The 19,980-nt window shown below is 41.3% G+C and overlaps 1 protein-coding gene across 1 annotated transcript; it reads left to right on the forward strand.

The window, feature by feature from the left end:
* The first annotated feature begins 36 nt into the window (after positions 1 to 36).
* Positions 37 to 19,016, forward strand: KLB (klotho beta). The gene is made up of 5 exons (XM_074587838.1): positions 37 to 870; positions 8,666 to 9,173; positions 13,403 to 13,671; positions 15,709 to 16,852; positions 18,655 to 19,016. Exons 1-5 carry the CDS (start codon positions 133 to 135, stop codon positions 19,014 to 19,016), a joined length of 3,021 nt encoding a protein of 1,006 aa, XP_074443939.1. The 5' UTR covers positions 37 to 132.
* Positions 19,017 to 19,980: the final 964 nt, after the last annotated feature.

The raw sequence follows: 19,980 nt of genomic DNA on the forward strand, positions 1-19,980 counted from the left end.
TGATAAGACACTCCAGCAGTTCGTAGCAAATGAAGACAGTGTGCACGGCGGGGACTCCAGCAAATGAATGGATTTTTTTCACCATCAGTGAAGGAAATCTGACTTTTAACACTGATGCTATAAACCGGCATTATGTGTGGCCGACGACTGGAGAGGTTTGTTGCATTTTGGACGTTAGTTTTTATAAGGATGGTTTCTGGGCTTGCTGGAGAAGGAAGATCTGTGTGGAAAAAGGACCCCAACTTCAGCCCTGTGAGTGAAACACAGATGTTTTTGTATGACACGTTCCCCAAAGAGTTTCTCTGGGGTGTAGGGACGGGGGCTTTCCAGGTGGAAGGCAGCTGGAGGAAGGACGGGAAAGGCTCCTCCATCTGGGACCGCTTCGTCCACTCGGAGTTCAGGGATGCTGACAGCACAGATGCCTCCAGTGACAGTTATACCTTAATGGACAAAGATCTGTCTGCTCTGGAATTTTTGGGAGTTTCTTTTTACCAGTTTTCAATTTCATGGTCAAGGCTTTTTCCCACTGGAGTGGTAGCAGCTCCCAATGCAAACGGACTCCAGTATTATAACACCCTTATTGACTCTCTGCTCTACAGAAATATTGATCCTGTGGTTACACTGTACCACTGGGACCTGCCCTTGATGCTGCAAGAAAAATATGGGGGATGGAAAAACGAATCAGTAATTGATATCTTCAATGACTATGCCACCTTTTGCTTCCAGACCTTTGGGGATCGTGTTAAGTATTGGATTACAATCCACAATCCATATTTAGTTGCTTGGCATGGGTATGGCACAGGTATTCATGCTCCTGGAGAGAGAGGAAAAATAACAACTGTCTACTCTGTAGGACACAATTTGATCAAGGTACGGTATAGTAAGATTTTACACTGATCTTGCACCGCCACGGGAAATGATGGGAGAAATCAATCTGGAAAAAAAACATCAAGGAATGTGAAAACACCGAGAGATAACCCTCAACTAAGGCAGTCTTTTTTTTTAATCCTCGTATTGATTTTATTGTTGTTGTCACAACACCTGACTCAGTAATTACTTCTTTTAAAGTTCTTGTTTATTATTTTATTTAAATTTGATTTTGCCTACAAAATCTGGCTACTAAAGAGCATTATTGTCCTTCTTTATTCTTTTCATTTAGTTATCAGCTGTTTTCTACAGAATTACAAAACAAAAAGGCTTGATCTCATGATCAGTAGCTTCAACAGCTGCAGTACTGGGTCCTAAATTCGTGGTATTCTTTCTATGGGAAGGCCAAAAAGAGAAATCTGAAGTGAGTCATATTTTTTAAGGAAAAAGTGCAGATGTTGTTCCTGGTATTCTCAACATCATTACAGAGATTACAGCGTCTCCTCTGATAGATTATGAGTTTCATTCTACAGAGTAGCTAGTTCCTATGCATAGGAGATTATATTCTTATTTTCTCTTGCGATAACTTAAAACAATTTCCAATAACAGCAGCTTAAGGTAAGAATTAACAATATCAATAAAGCATACTTTTTTTCATCTGTAGCCCTCAAAGTACTTTACAGATCAGGTCACTATCCTATCTCTGTTTGATAGAGCAGCTAGTATAATTCCTCCTGCTCACACTATTCCTGTCACAAAGAGAATTTTTCTAAGTACCTACCATACATTATAAATGCAATTAACAAATAAATCAGAATGTATTTGTCCTACAGAATGCAGTATGCATGTGGGAAAAAATTAATTGCCAGAGTAGTTAAAAATATTCTGCAATCAACCATTTGTATTTCTTATTTTTGCTTCTGGGCTTGAACTTGCAGAACCTCCTTTTTCAGAAAATTCACACTGCAGTCAATAGAAGTTTTACACACAGAAGAGTCATCGAGCATCCTGAGTTATTAACTGATGTCAGACGTAGCACAAGAATGATTTAACTGTAGAAATTTGTGAAGCATCTCAAAGAGAACTGATGCTCAATCATTCTTTTTATTTTCAAGTGCTACATAAAGTAATATATGTAAAAGATACAACTTAAGTTTGCAGCATTGCTTGCCTGCGTTTCTGAGTGGCACAATCAAATCTAGGGTACGAACTAGGCAGTCTCTGCATTTTCCCACTCTGTAAAATCCGTGTGAGCGGCACACAGCACATAGGGAGCAACGACTCTGCTGAAGAGTTCCAGGAAGCCAAGCACAGCTGGGTCTGATATACAAATTACTCACCAAATTCCTTGGTCAATATTAATTAAATCTGAGACCTGATCTAATAGTTCATTCTAGCTTTAAAGTCTGTGAATCTGAGTATAAAATCAATCACTTCAATGAAAGAGTTAATGAGACTCTCAGCAACACACAATCCATTAACTAGTTTTATATTATTTTGGGGTAGAAATTATTTTCATGTTGTATCTTTCTTACAGCCCCATGAATGTTACCTAATGTATTAGCAGTTCTCTCCTGTGGTGCTGTAAAATTTCTGGAGACTTTAGGTCTTCATGAAGAATCTCAAATTTGTAGTAATGTATTTGAGGAACTGGTGTTTGATGTTTGAGATTGGAGGTAGAATGGAAGCTCTTGAGGTACCAGTCGACATGAGTCAACTCTTCTGAGATATGTGTGTGTGTATATATATATAATTATTTTTTTTCCTTAATAAAATGTAATTAAAGCCAGTAATTCCACAGAAGCTATAGGTGGTATTATAGGTTTCAAGCCAACTAGCCAGAATCTTTCTCAAAGATTTCTGTGGGTATCTGAATGTTCAGTGTTTTTAGTATTGTTGACAATACTGTATTAATATAATGTATTGATGCACAATCAGGATTCATGTGTTGTGAAATGGCTCGCTTTTGAGAGGCAGGGAATGTTAGAAGAATCTCTCTTTAAAGAGATTTAACATGGCTTTTTATTTCAGGACTGACATATGCAAATCTGTTTCTCAGACATTGTGTTATGGCTACCTTCTGATTTACCACAGCAAACCAAAAATATCCTCCCAAAAATAAAAAAAAAAAAAAAAACAACAAAAACATGAGGTTTTGGCAGTGTGAGGCAGACCCTGTTAAAGCTGTTGAAAAGATTCCCATTTATGTCAGCGGCTTTAGGAAGAGTCACTTTCTTGTCCATGTCAGGGGCGTCATTTTTGGACAGTCTGTTGAAAGACAATATTCTCCGTGTTGCCCTGTGTACGTTACCAGGTCCACCCACGAAATATGCTGAGCAGGAAAAACAGGTCTGTAATGCTCAGAAGAAACTAATCTGGGCACCACGCTGTTACATCGCAAATTGCTGAGTAATCATTCTCAACCGTTTTTGTAGTATCTTTGGATAAAGTAAATGAGGCGCTCTCATGAGTCCTACTTGTAGTTTCCTTTACCAGTGTGCTGTTGCAGTTGCGGTGTCGTGAGAACTAGTCACCATTTATGTAAAGGAGTGCTTTTATGTGAAACATCAGTCATAAACTGAAGCTAAGTTCCATAGAATCACAAAAACAATACAACAAACCATAAACCTCTCCTTTTTTGGACTTTGGATTATTTTATTGTAAGTACAGTTTCCAAGTTGCTGGAGATTTTTGCGTCTCTAGAAGAGGGCTGATGAAATTTCTCTTAATTTTAAACTACCAATTTTAGTAGACTAAAGAAATCCAACATCTTAAAACTCAAATAATTGGCTGGCGTAAGCAAAAAGTCCATGCATTTTAGAACTGATTAAAAAATATCTGGTTCCGTGAATGAATTCAGGCAGGTAATTAGGTAGATAATTGTCTTATTAAGACTTTTCAACAAAAGTAGGATTGTTCTGTCTTCACCAGGCCCCAGAGCCCTATGGTGTTGGCCAGCACAAGGCATTGCAGGTGTTGTATCGCCTAATACATGTGCTTTCCTTCTGTGCCTTGCATTCTTCTAAGGGAATGCCCCAGATACATCTGCTTAAGAGACAATCCTGCCTTTAACATGGGTCTTGCTATTGAAGACCCATAAAGAGGGCTAGTGAATGCGGCAGCAAAGGCTGCTGAGCAGGGTGCTTAGCAGATCCGCGTGGGGAAAATAATCCACACAAGAACTCCTCAAAATTTCAATTAAAAAAACATATTCGCATGTTACTATATACGCTCTTCATACACAGAGGGTAGTAATTGCTACTGATCGTTTTAAAGGACCTGACACTACTTCCATGGAAATTAATAGGAAATTTGAAGTTTGATGCTTATGAATTATAAATTGCTAAGGGGTTCACTTAGATAGATCTCCATTCAATTGTATGATCATTATGGCTAACATGAGGAGCCTGTGGAACCTTCTACCAGATGGAGAGTGGCCATCAAAAGTGTATCTCCTGTATTCATTAAAGGAGACTGTACTCCACAGAAGCAGCATTGGAAAACAATTAGTGACAACATGTAACTTGCCATGCAACATTTGAAAAACGCATCCAAGAAGGTACAAAACCTACAGGCTTGCTCCTGAGGCAGTTGTCATACTGAGGCAGAAAAGAAAATAACCGCACACAGAAAAGTTAGCTGGATTTCTTTGATTTAACAGTGAATAAATCTGACAAGAAGCAAGAAAATATAAAGCAGATGAATCGTTGTGGATGGAGCTAAATTAGATATATACCCGATATATTATTACCATTTTGTCTGGGTCTAGTTATGGTCTTTTATACTTAGATTAAGGTTTGCAAAGATCACAAACTGCAGACCAAGCTGTCTTCTTTTCGTCCTCTGTATCAGTGCTCTCCAGGCAGTTCTGCCTTTGCTATGTAACAGGCAGAAAGGGGATTTTTTTGTTTTTTCCTGTTAAAGATCATTCACACTCCTTTCCATCTGGCAGAAAACCCCAGGAGAAAACTGCCAGAGTAACATCTCCCTAAAAATTTTCTTCATGAGCACACCTTCATATCACATACCGGGAAAAGGCAATAAATTGCCTTTCAGACATGGTGTCTCCATATAGATCTGTCACGGATCAGGTTCATCTCTGTGTCCAGCTCTTCGGTAGCTCTTGCTGTGCCAGGATCTCTGCATGGACACTGCTGTCTTTGCGGTCTTGGGATGAGCATGTCGCAGAGAAGTCCCATAATTCATTCTCCTCAAAAACAAATTTCTGCGGAATGAATGGAGAATAAATCTTATCTCTACATCCAATCAGACCCTTTCTTCTCTTCCTCCAAAGAGGTCTACGTTCTTCAGCATCTACAAAGATGAAGCTACAGCAGTGATGATGTAAAATTCAGCACTGATTTGCACTTTCTTTGTATGATTTGTCATTTTCAGGTTAGCTTTCTTACATTTCTTGGAAATCATCAGGAAAAATACAATCCAAATGCAAGATGGTTAGCATACAACAAATTTGTTAGTAAGGCCTCACTCCTTCAAACCACCCTCTTAGAAATTTAGTTGCCTACATCTCAAGAGCCCTTTTTCCTTCACAAGGATTGAGCTTCAGAGTCAGTCTGCAAAGTGAGGGCTTTAGCTCTACTAACTACGTGGCACCTTTACCACAGACCAAAAGGGCCTTGAACTGAAATATACTCTCCAAATCAGCCAGACAAACCTGCCCTTTGTCTAAAGTGATGTTTAACACCATCATCAGCAGAAGTCTCTATTCTGACTCTTCATGGTTTAAAAGCCAAACAGTTAAACACAAAACCAGAATCATTTTATTAGCGTTTTTTACGTCCTCGTTTTCCTAAATGTTCTTGCTCTCCAGCATGCAAAAATAACTCCATATACCCCTGACATTGTTTTGTGTGCTTATTGCTGAGACTTTCAAGGAAAATTGCTTGACTTTAGCGTATCTTAAGAATTTGAAAGTACTGGTTTTTTAACAGTAAATTCTTTGTGTATGTACATGATAAATTACAGGATCAGAGTTCAAGGAGTATGAGAATATTTCCAGAAAAGAGGAGGACAATACGTTGTCTTGATTTTATTAAATTGACTTATTTATCCTTTTACAGGGTTAATACTAACTAACTTAGCACTCTCTGTGACTTTCAAGTCTATGGAATAATTTCTATATTAATACCAGGAAAATATGCTGAAATTAATGTGTCATACGTATCTAGAATAAATACACAATATTGATCCTGCTTTCACTGTGTACTTAGCCTTGACATTTGTCCTTGATCTGACAAGGAAAGTGAAAGATTAGGGATTAAACTCTAACTGAAAAAAAGATTAGTCAAGATTTACTCAAAATAGCCAAACTGATGTATGATACAGCTTTTAAATTGATGCCTGTTTCATATGTGGTCTAACAAAACAGATTATATTAATCAGTTCGTTCCATCAACAGTAGTTTGCACTTAGTGAACACCTTCCATCTGAGAATCTTCAGCTGCTTTACAGATAATTAACAACTCAAAACAGAATTATAGGCAAGCAAATGCTATTGTTTCTACTACCTCTGTAAAAACCCTCCCAATTCTCTACTGTAGACAATATTTTTAACAGTAACTTTACTTTTTTCTAATCAACCTCTTGAAGGTGCATATGAATACAATGAGTTGTCCCTGATTGTCTTTTACCTGTCGATATTGCATTCTAATTAGATGCGGTTTTTTGGCAAAGCCATTTTTCTCCGCTTCACCTAGAAATGTGTGATTGCTGAGATTTACCTGGTGCTGTTTGTCATGCGACTCGCCACTGTGCACAATACAGCTGACCTCAGCAGGCTTTTTCTTGTTGAGCCAACACAACCATATACCTTTCATTAAACAGTGGAGTTAGTAGCCTGTGTCTGGGGAAAAAAAATATACTAACCAGGTGAGAAATCACCAAAGGCTGAGAACAAAGCAAGCCCCAGCGCCCACCCCAGGCTAGACCTTCGGGAGAGGACAGTGAGGGTAACTGACGGGATGGCACCGGCCACTTACATTTTCTGATGAGACTGGTAAGAAATCCGTTTTATAATATTTTAACTGTATCTTGCAGTTTGCCTCATGAGTAGAATTTTGCTGACTTCCCTTTTCAGCTACAGAACCTGCATTTCAAAGGTTAATGTTACTTTATCAGTATTTTCAGACAGACCTTGAACAAATGTCACGAGCGTGACCTTAGAAACCATAAACAACTGATACATAACATTTCACAAACTGTAATTCTTTGGTACTCCCTAGCTTAACCAAATATCTACCTGACATCAGGTCTTTTGTTTTTTTTAAACTGTCAAGGCTGTGTGTTTCTAGATAAATTAACCGAAATTATTGGCAAAGATAAGCAATGCTGTTTGGCTTGGTAAATGATGGCAGTCTAACTCGGCACTCCGAGTGTTTCACAATGCTTCTCAATGTTTTTTCTGGGTGCAAACAGTTATTTTCTTTCCAGAGTATAAAGCCACACTTCAGGAATAAGGTAAACCCTGAGTTACTTGACAACTCCTCAGCTGGGAGAGCTCAGCTCCCCTCCCCTGTGCCACATCCTCTGGCATGACTCCCGCTGCGATCCAGAGTCCCCCTTCTCTGACATCCCAACTCTCCCCTTTTCCTATGGGACTCTGACAATGCTAATGGTTCCTCAATCTCCCATGTGTTCCTTTTTTTTTTTGTGCAAATTTTGACTGCTGTATTCTCTTATTTAAGTAATTAACAACATGACATTTGAAGGTAATTCTGGTGTGTGACAATGTTACGCTTTCTAAAACATGATGATAATCAGAAAAATGGAATTAAATCGTGATACAAGGTATGCTTTCATTGTCACTAACACAAATAGCAAAACTTCTGTCTGTCCTAGGCAGGCAGTATTTGGCCGATTATGAGTACTAAAACATGCCATACCCGATAGAACTTCTGAGGTACTGCTGCCAAATTTCCTTTTAAGACCAAACTGTTGTTGCTCTCTCCTTAATACGAATAAGCTGCATTCTGTGCTGTTGCATGTACTGTCAGAAAAGTTGTTATTATTATAGCAGCTTCAAAGAAGAAATGAACTAAAATTCTGGATCAAAATTCTCACACAGAACTGTGAAACTTGACATTTGGGTTCAAACTTTGCAGCTGGGTCCTTTCTCCAAGGTCTTACATTTAGGGACTCTGCAAATACCAACAGTTGAACGCTTACTCATATGATCGGGCCAGACTAAACCACACGGAAGTGTATCCCAAGAAGAGGTGGATATGGTTTGATCAGAGTAAATATAGGTGACCCCATGGCACAGAGCAGTTAACAGCACAGGGCCAACACTGACAAAGGAAACATCATTTGAGATGCGGAATTTATGGAACAATTGTCAAGACGGTTTAAAATTTTAACCGTACCAGCAATCACTGCTTGACAAAGAATGACCTAGATGGGACTGTCTAGATCGCAGGGTTCAGATCCCACCATTAACAGCTGTTTAGTCCCAAAGCATCCATGTAACAGCTATTCACATCCCTCTGGGGACCTCTCATGAAATTTACACCTATGTTAAAAGGCAAAAAGCCGCAGCTGTAATGTGTCATGAGAACAGCCCGCATGAGATACTAAGCAATACCATCATCTTGAGGTACCTTGCAGTATGACAGTAATTGCCCATTAGAACTGTGCAGGGTAATTAGCATGCCTCAACTGTTTGTTAATATTTCCGTAGTAGTCTGCAGTGAATCAGATACAGCTCCCTGCCTGTGGAGCTGCTGACACACACAAAGATTTATTTCAGAGCTACAATTAAATGCTATTTTTCTCTCATCAGGCTCATGCAAAAGTTTGGCATAACTACAAAGAACGCTTTCAACCATATCAGAAGGGGATGATGTCCATAGTATTGGGATCCCACTGGATCGAACCTAACAAATCGGAAGATGCTTTGGACATTTCTAAATGTCAGCAGTCTATGGAGAGAGTTCTCGGGTGGTTTGCTAAACCCATCCATGGGGACGGCGATTATCCAGAAGAACTGAAAAATGAATTCTTGTTTTTGCCACGCTTCACTGAGGATGAGAAAAAATACATAAAGGGAACAGCAGACTTCTTTGCATTTTCCTTTGGTCCAAATAACTTTAAACCTCCAAACACTCTGCCAAAAATGGGACAAAATTTGTCGCTCAATTTGAGAGAAGTACTGAACTGGATTAAACTGGAGTACAACAGTCCTCGAATCTTGATTGCAGAGAATGGCTGGTTCACGGACAGCCATGTGAAAACAGATGACACCACAGCCATCTACATGATGAAAAACTTCATTAACAAGGTTTTACAAGGTTTGTACACTAGTTGTTCGATTTTCAGAGAGCTTTTAAAGATCATTTGATGTTTAGCTCTGTAATGATTTAATCGTTTTTTGAAAGAGATAATGGCAACTAAGTTAATTATTAATTATTTATACTGCATGAGTACAAGTCATGGATCATGATCTACTGGTGCTAGGTGTTGTACAAACACAGAAAAAAACCATAGTCACTGTCCCAGAAAGCTAAAGTCCAACATCTGCATTGGATTTTAAAACTAAGTGCACAACTGTGTCAGAAATTAATGAAAGCAAATCTATTGGATATCACTTTTCACTGCTGGCAGCCCAACTGTAAAACCTTTGTGCAGGTACATACCTTGACAGCAGGAAAACAAGACAGTGACTACAGACTGTCATTGCCATGCTGGGGTCCTGCTCCAACGGAAAATGCACGAAGGAAATCAGCAGGAGAAGAGGCAATCATTCTTCAGGATTATTGCATGCCAAACAGAGATAATATGTTTTAATAACACACTTCTAATCTTGGTATTTGCCCTTCGTAAAGCCAGTGTACAGGGGTGCTCTCTGAAGGCAATGAAATACATATATAAACACTGCTAGTACCTAAAGCCCCTGCAAAAACAGTATTTCTTTTCCCCCTCGCCCAGTTTGTAGGTTCGGTGCTGGGAGAGGGACGGCAGCTGCTCCCGAGAGCCATCCTGCCAGCAGGCTGCCCCGCTGGCACACTGCAGTGATGGGGTGGCTCAGATCCCTTTACAAAAACCTTTCTTATCCTCAGAAAAGGGAAAACATGAGTAATCATTTACTTGGACACCAAGTCAGGGAGTACTGTGTCACCAAAAAAGTTAATTAAGCTTCTAATGAAGACTTTCCAGATATATTTAAAGTTGGCTCAAATTGTAAACTTCACATAGCACATCTGTGTGATATGTCCTGCCTTTTCCAGATGTTGAGGAAGTTACATGCCAGTATTTGGTCTATGATATTTTAAATACTGCCTTGACACAGCAGGAAAGTCTAGATGCAGGCCTGGATTTGGAGGTGTGGAACAGGGAGATTTCTGGACACACATGAAAGAAAATCCATAGCATCTTCTTTTTTTGAATCGTCTACAGCAGACCGGGCTGTAATAACCATCCATGGATTCAAACTTCTGAAATACTTGGTCAATGTTCAACCAATGGCTACTTCTCAAGAATTGCCATCTACATTTTTATGCATGCAGATGCTTCAACCTCTGCTTCAAAATACAGGATTACCTCTTAACTAATGCATTTTTTTGTGAAGCAAACTTTAATTTGTCTGATCAGGAATAGTATTTGGAACATCCTTTCGTATTTTTACTTACAGATAAGTCAGGTATAAATTTGCTGTTTGCAGCAAAATCTATTAGGTCATGTTAACCTCAAAACATCATTTATACGGGCCAAATTGTGATGGGATGGTGGCTAAGACAGCACGTAACAGGCTATAAGGAGCTATACTCTTGTGTGTGTACAAGCAGAGTGCTGTAAACTTTGCACTTTATGTCTGTAACTCACGGCGCTGTGAGTCACGAAAATATGTGATGTATAACATCACTGTCGCAGTGAACTGACGCTGATTACGATATAAGGATGCAGTTTAAACTACAGCTCCCGAGTGGCACACGCATACGCCTGTCCATACTGAAACCATTCTGCAGAAGGACTCCAAGGCTCCCCCTATAGCAGACACACAAATGCCCTGAGATCTTCTTCTGTGGATGTCACCTCTGGTGACACAGGCAGCTTAATTAACTTCTGACCTCGTCTACCTTCAGCCCCGTGTTCTTGCCCCCAGCCGTCGCCTTGGGTTTTAGGATGATTTTCTCATCCCCACTCCAACACTCAGTGAGGATCCTGACTTCTCTTTCTGCCCTCTCCTTTCGCTGTCACTGCAGACATACTCTCACGCTGATCCAGAGGATCTCTGCCTATTACCCACCTATTAATTCTTCTTACCACAAAATATGCATAAAATAGTGCTTTTTTACCTACCCATTTAAACAGCCAAAAATTCTCATCTAGGCACGCACTGTCTCAAGTAACACGGCATCTTTTGCTCTGGCAATCAAACTTAGCCGCCATCCATTTAGTATGCTTCCAGAAAAAGATATTTTTCTCAGTTGTCACTTATGCTGTCCCAATACATCTACTTCCATTTGTTCCACCTTCCTCATTGCAGGCATGAAGTACTCATCTTTACTTGCAAGGCCCTTCTGGCCTATCTCTTTATCCTCTACATCATTCTCCACCTCTGCATTTTGCATTTGATGTTTTCAGACATTTTTGTGCTTTCTCCCATGGTATCCCTGATATTTAGGAGTTGCTTTTCTTGATAATACATGCCACTTTATTGCTTCGTCACATTCCCTCATCTCCTTACCAGATAGAATCATAGAATCATTCAGGTTGGAGAAGACCCTTGGGATCATCGAGTCCAACCATCAACTCTAGTCCACAAAGTTCTCCCTTACACCATATCCCTTAACACCACATCTAAACGAGTCTTAAACACATTCAGGGATGGTGACTCCACCACCTCCCTGGGCAGCCTATTCCAGTGTCTGACCACTCTTTCTGTGAAGAATTTTTTCCTAATGTCCAGCCTAAACCTACCCTGCTGCAGCTTGAACCCATTCCCTCTTGTTCTATCACTAATTACCTGTGAGAAGAGACCAGCACCAACCTCTCTACAGTGTCCTTTCAAGTAGTTGTAGAGAGTGATGAGGTCTCCCCTCAGCCTCCTCTTCCTCAAACTAAACAGTCCCAGCTCCTTCAATCGCTCCTCATAAGATTTATTCTCCAGGCCCTTCACCAGCTTCGTTGCCCTCCTCTGCACTCCCTCCAGCACCTCCATATCTCTCTCATATTGAGGTGCCCAGAACTGGACACAATACTGGCCTTGTCTATTAGCTTCTCATATACTTACATTGCAAGCTCGTGGGCTTTCTGATTTCTTCATCCAGCCGCTAGTAAAATATCACGCTTGATGAAGACAGTACTGCTGGGCACCTCGTTACTCTGCTGTGTGAACACAAGCCCTGTGCCAAACTGCCTCCTGCTGAAGTTGCAGCGTGGTGTGACTAAGGCAGAGAAGTTCAGTGGAAATATAAAATGATGCAAAGCGAAATGTTTTGAGAAAATAAGGCAAAGCAATGCTGGGTGAGAAGAGAGCTTTAAATCAGAATACTTCGTCTTTATTCCTTGGCTCGCTCTTAGCGGGCTACAGGTAAAATTCGGCTGTCCATCTGGCTGTGTCACAACCCTCAGTGACCCCACTTGGTCACTGCTTTGCCCTTGATATTCCAGCCCTTATAAGGTTAACATGAGGACTTATCTGGCGTTCTTTCCTAGCTTAAAGCTGGCGACAGGCAGCTAACATGACTGAGCATGGAGTTTGGACTTTTTCTTCCAGGCTGCCAGCTGGCACATGCTGTAAGTGGGTAACGAACGTTGTTGTTAGTTGGGGTCCAGTGAGAAGCTGCTTTGGAAGTTCTGCTGGTGAATCGGGTTCCATGTCCAAGAAAGCAGTCATTTTGTCATCTTTCTTGTATATTGTATGTAAAAGATTATATGTATACTCCTTTGCAAGATGGAGGGACGTTAAGATTGCCTGAAGAAACACGCATGTGCTGCACCCATTCTGTGAATAAATCAAGCACTTCAATCTCTGGGTTGATCAGCCCAGCTTCTTCTGAAGTCATTATGTGTCCCATACCGACACATTTAATTTTTCAAATTAGAAGGCTGAATAGACATTCCTAAATGTTAGAGCTTGCAGAGGTCTTTCAAATAAAGGTAGAGCAATAAAAGAGCGTTTCAGCTTCATGACAAATACAAAGGCACAAACTAGATCAGCTGTTGCACCCTTCATTTTTACTCATGATTCTCTAATTTTATTGATATTACTTGAAATCATCAAATGCAACTTAAAATCCGGATGTGGCATAATATTTCATGTTTCCTCAAAGCACAAATAAAACATCCTACAGTAACTTAATTTAAGGAACCAGTGATGTACCTATTTTTTAATGAATAAGGACTAAGATATATAACACCTATCACAGCTTTGCAATGAATTACAATGGCCGATAACCCTATGAGCGTTGAGAAAACCCTCAAGATTTTAAAGTGAATAGACCTTTCTCATAAATATCCCTTATATACGTTAGAGTCCTAAATATAAGACTCATGGATTTTACTTTCTCTTACGCAGCTATTAAATACGACAACATCGATGTGTTTGGTTACACAGCCTGGTCACTCCTTGATGGCTTCGAATGGCAACATGCTTACAACATTCGGCGTGGATTATTTTATGTAGATTTCAAAAGCGAAAAAAAGGAAAGAGTTCCCAAGTCATCTGCACTTTATTATAAACAAATCATACGAGAAAATGGCTTCTTCCCAAAGGAGTCTACCCCGAGCTTGCAAGCTCAGTTCTCCTGTGACTTCTCCTGGGGTATCACCGAGTCTGTTCTTAAGGTAAGTGTGAATTATTGGAAAGATGGCTGGAGGCAGAGCGATCAACAACTTCACTTTGTGAATAAATGACTGTGTACAGCACCTTGCGTTCAGGAATCTCGGTGCACACTGCAAACAAGTTAAGCCTAGCCATAATTGCATAGGTTCAGTTCTGTGTACTTCACAGGTTTTCAGGTGAGCTAGTCACGGAGTGCTGGGTGCTCCTGCAGGAGCCCTTCCAATTCTGGCCCTCCCTCTGCTTGCATCTCCATGTGGCAGATCAGATCAGGAAATTTCAGACCAAGAAGTTGACCCCGACTGATTGTTCCCGGGTTATTTTTCAACCAGGGGAGTTTCCCAATACAGCTCGCAGTGTGGCCACAGGGATGCCTACGACAGCGTGACAGAGAGGGTGGCACAGGGCAGGGCGGTTACGCTGGTGGCAGCAGAGCAACCCGCAGGCTCAAGGTCTCGTCTGAAGCTACTGAACAAGGCAGGAACAGATTCCTGGGTTGAAGCTGCCTCTAAGTGCCACTTGCACAAGTAGTAACAAGCCATTCTTTAAAAAGACTTATACCACAGGTGAAAATAAACATCAGCACACATGGCTTTTATCACCTGAGCTCAATTTGAAAACAGATCATACCACCTTTTTTCCAAACTGCTTCCTACAGTATCTATTTCTACTTTAAATGTGGTAGATAAGCTAACGGTAACTGGTGAGGCCACATCCAAAGTACTGTGTCCAGTTCTGGGCCACCCAGCTCAAGAAGGACAGGGAACTGATGGAGAGTCCAGTGGAGGGCTACAGAGGTGATCAGGGGACTGGAGCACCTCTCTCATCAGGAAGGGCTGAGGGACCTGGGGCTGTTTAGCCTGGAGAAGAAAAGACTGAGAGGGGATCTTATCTATATCTAAAGGGCAGGTGTCAAGAGGATGGGGTCCAACTCTTCTCAGTGGTGCCTGGTGACAGGACAAGGGGCAACAGGCACAAGCTGGAACACATCTCAACATGAGGAAAAACTTCTTTACTTTGAGGGTGGCAGAGCACTGGCACAGGCTGCCCAGAGAGGTGGTGGAGTCTCCTTCTCTGGGGATATTCAAAACCTGCCTGGACACATTTCTGTGCAGCCTGCTCTAGGTGACCCTGCTCTGGCAGGGGGGTTGGACTAGATGATCTCCAGAGGTCCCTTCTAACCCCTGCCAGTGTATGATTCTGTATGTATGGCTAGTGCTGGGATACTCTTTTTGTCATCACATAGACAAACATCAGCCTCAACAAAATAACAGCAAAACTCCATAATTTAAGCTATTCACTGACAACCATAGGGGAAAAAAAAAAAAAAAAAAGGTAAAGCTTCTATATACTTTGCTAATCATTCTGAGGAAAAATACATAATGGAAAAGTACATTTTCTTTAAAAAATTCAGATTTAATCTAAATATTTTGAACTTCACTATATTGTATTAAGAATCCTACAAAAAATCTTTTCAAAAATTACCCGGTGCTGCACAGGATACACCCTGTGCTAGCCTTGTTTACTAGTAGATGATAGTAAAGATAGAAATAATATTAAAGGCTACCAGCCGTTTATGTCAGATGTTTGCTTAGGCAGAAGGACTGCCAGTAAAACCAGGGAACAGCGTGCCACAGTTTCACAAGGCTGATCTCAGCAGCAGTGCCAGAATAATCCGTGCCTGCCTCACATACTCCCCCGCGGCTTGTTCTCACCACCCAGCTGCCTGAGAACTGCTCTTTGCATGACCACGGAGTGAACGCAACCCAGGAGATCAGGGCAAACGCCAGTGTGTAGCTGAAAAAAAGAGAGTGCGATTTTAATGTTTTCCATAGATGAAGGAACAGAACGAGTAGGATGACCACTAGCACAGACAAAGCCTGTATAGTCCAGCCTGTTATCCTCTTCCCCTTGGAGCATCTAAGCGGGACCTCCTGACATCCAGCACTACTCCTACAGCCGAACACAGGCAGAAGTGCAGACTACAAGCAGGCATTTGTTGAATTAAACCCCGTTCTAACATACTGTTTTTATTTTCACAGGCAGAATCCATGGCTTCCTCACCGCAGTTCTGCGATTCCAGCCTGTACCTCTGGAACATCACAGGAGATGGGCTCCTGCACAAAGTTAAAGGGGTGAAGCTAAAAACCCGACCGGCACAGTGCACGGATTTTGTCAGTATTAAAAAGCAACTCGACCTCCTGGAAAAAATGAAAGTCACCCATTACAGATTTGCACTTGACTGGTCGCTAATTTTACCCAATGGAGATTTGTCAGTGGTCAACAGGCAAGTTCTGAGGTATTACAGGTGCGTGATTAGCGAAGTACTGAAGCTCAACATTCAGTCCATGGTCACCTTATATTATCCGACTCACGCCTACCTGGGCCTGCCGGCTCCTTTGCTGCAGACAGGAGGATGGCTGAACAAGTCTACCGCCTACGCTTTTCAAGACTATGCAGCTTTGTGTTTTCGGGAACTTGGCGATTTGGTTAAACTTTGGATTACAATAAATGAGCCTAACCGGCTAAGCGATGTCTACAATAGGAGCAGCAACGATGCATACCGGGCAGCACACAATTTATTAATAGCACACGCCATGGCCTGGAGAATATACGATGAGCAGTACCGGTCCTTGCAGTACGGCAAAGTGTCCCTGTCCCTGCACTCGGACTGGGCTGAGCCTGCCAACCCCTACTTTGAATCGCATTCAAAAGCTGCCAACAGGTTTCTTCAGTTTGAAATAGGCTGGTTTGCTGACCCCATATTTAAGACTGGGGACTATCCAGCTACCATGAGGGAATACATTGGCTTTAAAAACAGAAAAGGCCTCTCGTACTCTTCGTTGCCATCTTTCACAAGCGAGGAAAAGCAGCTCATCAAAGGTGCAGCTGACTTTTACGCGCTGAATCATTTCACCACCAGATTTGTGATTCACGAACCTCAGAATGGGAGCCAGTATGAATTTGATCGCGACATCCAGTTTCTGCAGGATATCACCCGCCTGAGCTCCCCTTCCCGTTTGGCTGTGGTGCCTTGGGGAGTGCGCAAAGTTCTCAAGTGGATTAAAAAAACCTACGGTGACATCGATATTTACATCACAGCAAACGGAATAGATGACCAGTCCTTAGACAATGATGAACTTAGAAATTATTACTTGGGAAAATACATACAAGAGGTTTTAAAAGGTGAGTATATGATAGATTCAGGTTCTTCAGAGCCATTTCCATGGCACAGAGCCAGGCATTCCGTAAGCAAGCACCTCAGACTTGCCCCAGAGAGAGCAAGCAGCTCTGGTTGAGATGCAGATCCGGCCTCCTGAGGGGCCTGATTCTTCAGGTACACTGGGGCAGATACAACACAAAGCAACAGCATCAAGCCCTCACATGAAACGCAGCCACAGCTGCTTCCAGTTTAAACCATGTGAGAAGTCATCTGGGCATGCATGTACAACAGAGTAGTTCTTCAGAAGTTAGTAGGAGATGGCACTTCAGACCAACAACTCCCAAGAGACAACTCTAGTTTCTACTGTACAAAGAAAGGCAGGAGCCTCTTTACTTGCTGCTGAACTAGAGTCACTGGACAGGAAAGCACAAGCAAGTCCAAGGAGACCTGGAGGGACAAACAGAAGAAATACGGCAGGTCACCAGGTTTTTAAGCAGCTGCTGTTGAAGGGAGAGTCAAACTCTAGTTTCTGTTCCACTACTTGCTTTCTCCTGTGCACCTACAGAAATCTAGTTCTTCAGGGACAAATCAATAGCAGTTATGGGGGTAGAGGACAAAAACGTTCAAGGCAATGATCTTCAGCAATAATTTAGCGTATGAGAAATACTGCAGGGGCCTCACCCTTCCCATCCCTCTTCCTCCAACCAAATGTTAGAAGGAAAGCAGCAAGCCACAGGATACCAGAAAGGCCTCGGTACCTGAACCACGCAGCCAAAAGGAGAGGTGCAATATATCCCTGCCCTCACCGCTCCCTATCTGTGAGCGCTAGTGACCTCCCCAACCAGGACATGGGGTGCCTCAAAGCTCTTCTGAAGCGCCTGTCCCCAAACATAGTCTACGTATCCTGGTTTCTCCTCTCCAGGAGCTAGCTACAGAGAAAATGAGACAGGTCTTACTCATGGCTAAAGCATGGCTTTGGATCACTTTTAGACACCAACAAGAAACAGAGCATTCCTCCTCCAGTGCTTACTTAGCTCTTTCTCTATTACTATGGGACTAACGAGCATTTGCCGATTTATTTTCTGTGCTGATTTCACATTGCAAACAAAGGAACAGTAAGTTGTTAAAGGAAGTAAATTATTGAAGGAAAAGGTTGTTTAAAGGGCACTCATGACAGTATTCCCATTTTAATTTTCAGGCAGCGTGATGCTTTACAGTACTCACGGAAAGATCCCCCCAATTTACAACTTTCTTGCTTAATCTGGGTCACACACATCCCTGACTATTCTGCTTACACATGAATCGGAGAGATGTTTGCTCACCAAGGACTGCTATTTATGATTTAATTTTCACCCAGCGCTTGGGTGCAGCAGTGTAACCCAGAGTCATGCGTGCTGCGGGGCTGAGCAGCTGGGTTTGGAGCAGGGCAGGAATTTTCGGGAAGCTCCTCTCATGGCACAGATGAGCCGCTGCTGCCCTCGAGTCGCTGCAGCTGGATTTAGTCAAGAACAGTGTCCGGTTTTTCCCAGCAAAGCAAGTTCCCAGATCTAACCCTCTTCAAATCCATATTTCACAGCGTAGGTCCTGAAAATTCCCGAATTCTAACTTTTATTAAAACAATGATGCATTCTTTCTACTTAATTAAGACAGTGGGAGCCGAGTACCGTTAGAAGGAGTAAGTAAATATTTTATGGTGCAATTATGCTTTTTAAATTGATAGATTAATCATTTGAAATCTGAACTTATTACCAGAAGGTCAGCAGGTCATGCAAGGTTTTATTAACAACATTTCTTTCTTCTTTTTTTTTTTTTCTCTCCTTTGCAGCATACTACATTGATAAAGTCAAGATTAAAGGCTACTATGCATTTAAGCTGACTGAAGAAAAATCTAAGCCCAGATTTGGGTTCTTCACTTCAGATTCAAAAGTCAAGCCTTCAATAAAATTTTACAATAACCTGATAAGCAACAATGGCTTTCCTGCTGACTATTCAGTCTGCGACCCCCCCAACCAAGAGAGGCAGTGTAGCTTCTGCTTGTTTATTTCTCAGAAGAAACCATTAATCTTCTTTGCCTGCTGCCTTTTCTCCACCCTTATCTTGCTTTTAACCATTATTGTTTTTCACAAAAGAAAAAGAAGAAAACGTTTTAAGGCAAAAAGCATCCAGCACATCTGTTTTGTGTTCTAAAAAGGGGGCACAAGCCCACTTTCAGCAAGATCCATCACCGTTTGCATTCTACAGAGGACGATGCAGATCAGACAACTGTAGAAAAGCACTATGTGAGTCACTCCAGTCACACACACCAAGCGTTTTGTTGGAAAACGCAAAGTAATTGTATGGACAGGAAGAAGAGCTACGACGACATTTCTTTCTGGTGAAATTACTTTTACCCACCTTCTGTATGTAAAATTTGTCTATTTAAAAAAAAAAGGAAAAAAGAAAATTTTATGACTCTCCTGTGCGTTGGAATAACCTTTCAAACAGTTTGACTTGAAAAGAGATATTAAGCTGTGAGAACTGAGATGCACTTTTCTATGGACCTCTTTGGACCAAAGCGTCTTGTGATGCATATTCATGTTATAAACGTTGTTGAGCATGAAACTGCAGTTGTTAGGGTTTACGAATAAAAGTGTTATTAAAACGCACAAACTTTCAGCTAGGTACAACACCAAGAATGAAATGTGCTGGGCCAGTTTCTGAAAATACCTCTAACTAAAAGAATGAATCCAAGTTAACTCCACTGTCGACCAACATACCTGTCTCTCTTACACACTGGATGAAGTAGAGATCAGATGTTAACATTTTAAACAAATGGAACTGGACCCACAGGAGACAAGTGAAATTAATACACAATCACTATTTTTCATCTGCAAAATGGGGCAGCCATAAAAATTTTTACTAGCAGAGAACATCAATATAAATAGTAACTATTAAGTAACTATTCGAGAGCGCGATACATAATTCTAAACTGCACTTCTTCATAGAAATAAATATATATTATCATCTTAGCTCTGGTAAAGTGCCAGGGCAAGCCATGGGTGGGAAAAACACGTAAGAGTTTATTGCTATTAAAACATAAAAACTGTATTAAACAAAAGCTACCAACCCAGGCATAATGGTCCGAAAGGATAAATGAACATGCTAATGTCAT

The sequence above is a fragment of the Larus michahellis genome, chromosome 5, assembly GCF_964199755.1.
Source record: "Larus michahellis chromosome 5, bLarMic1.1, whole genome shotgun sequence".
Classification (NCBI taxonomy): Eukaryota; Metazoa; Chordata; class Aves; order Charadriiformes; family Laridae; genus Larus; species Larus michahellis.

Excerpts from the sequence above, each read along its gene's own strand:
- KLB (XM_074587838.1), top strand. The coding sequence starts at position 133 with ATGTGTGGCCGACGACTGGAGAGGTTTGTTGCATTTTGGACGTTAGTT. Across the intron at positions 13,672-15,708 it reads TCACCGAGTCTGTTCTTAAG|GCAGAATCCATGGCTTCCTC; the intron begins GTAAGTGTGAAT and ends TTATTTTCACAG. Across the intron at positions 16,853-18,654 it reads CATACAAGAGGTTTTAAAAG|CATACTACATTGATAAAGTC; the intron begins GTGAGTATATGA and ends TCTCCTTTGCAG.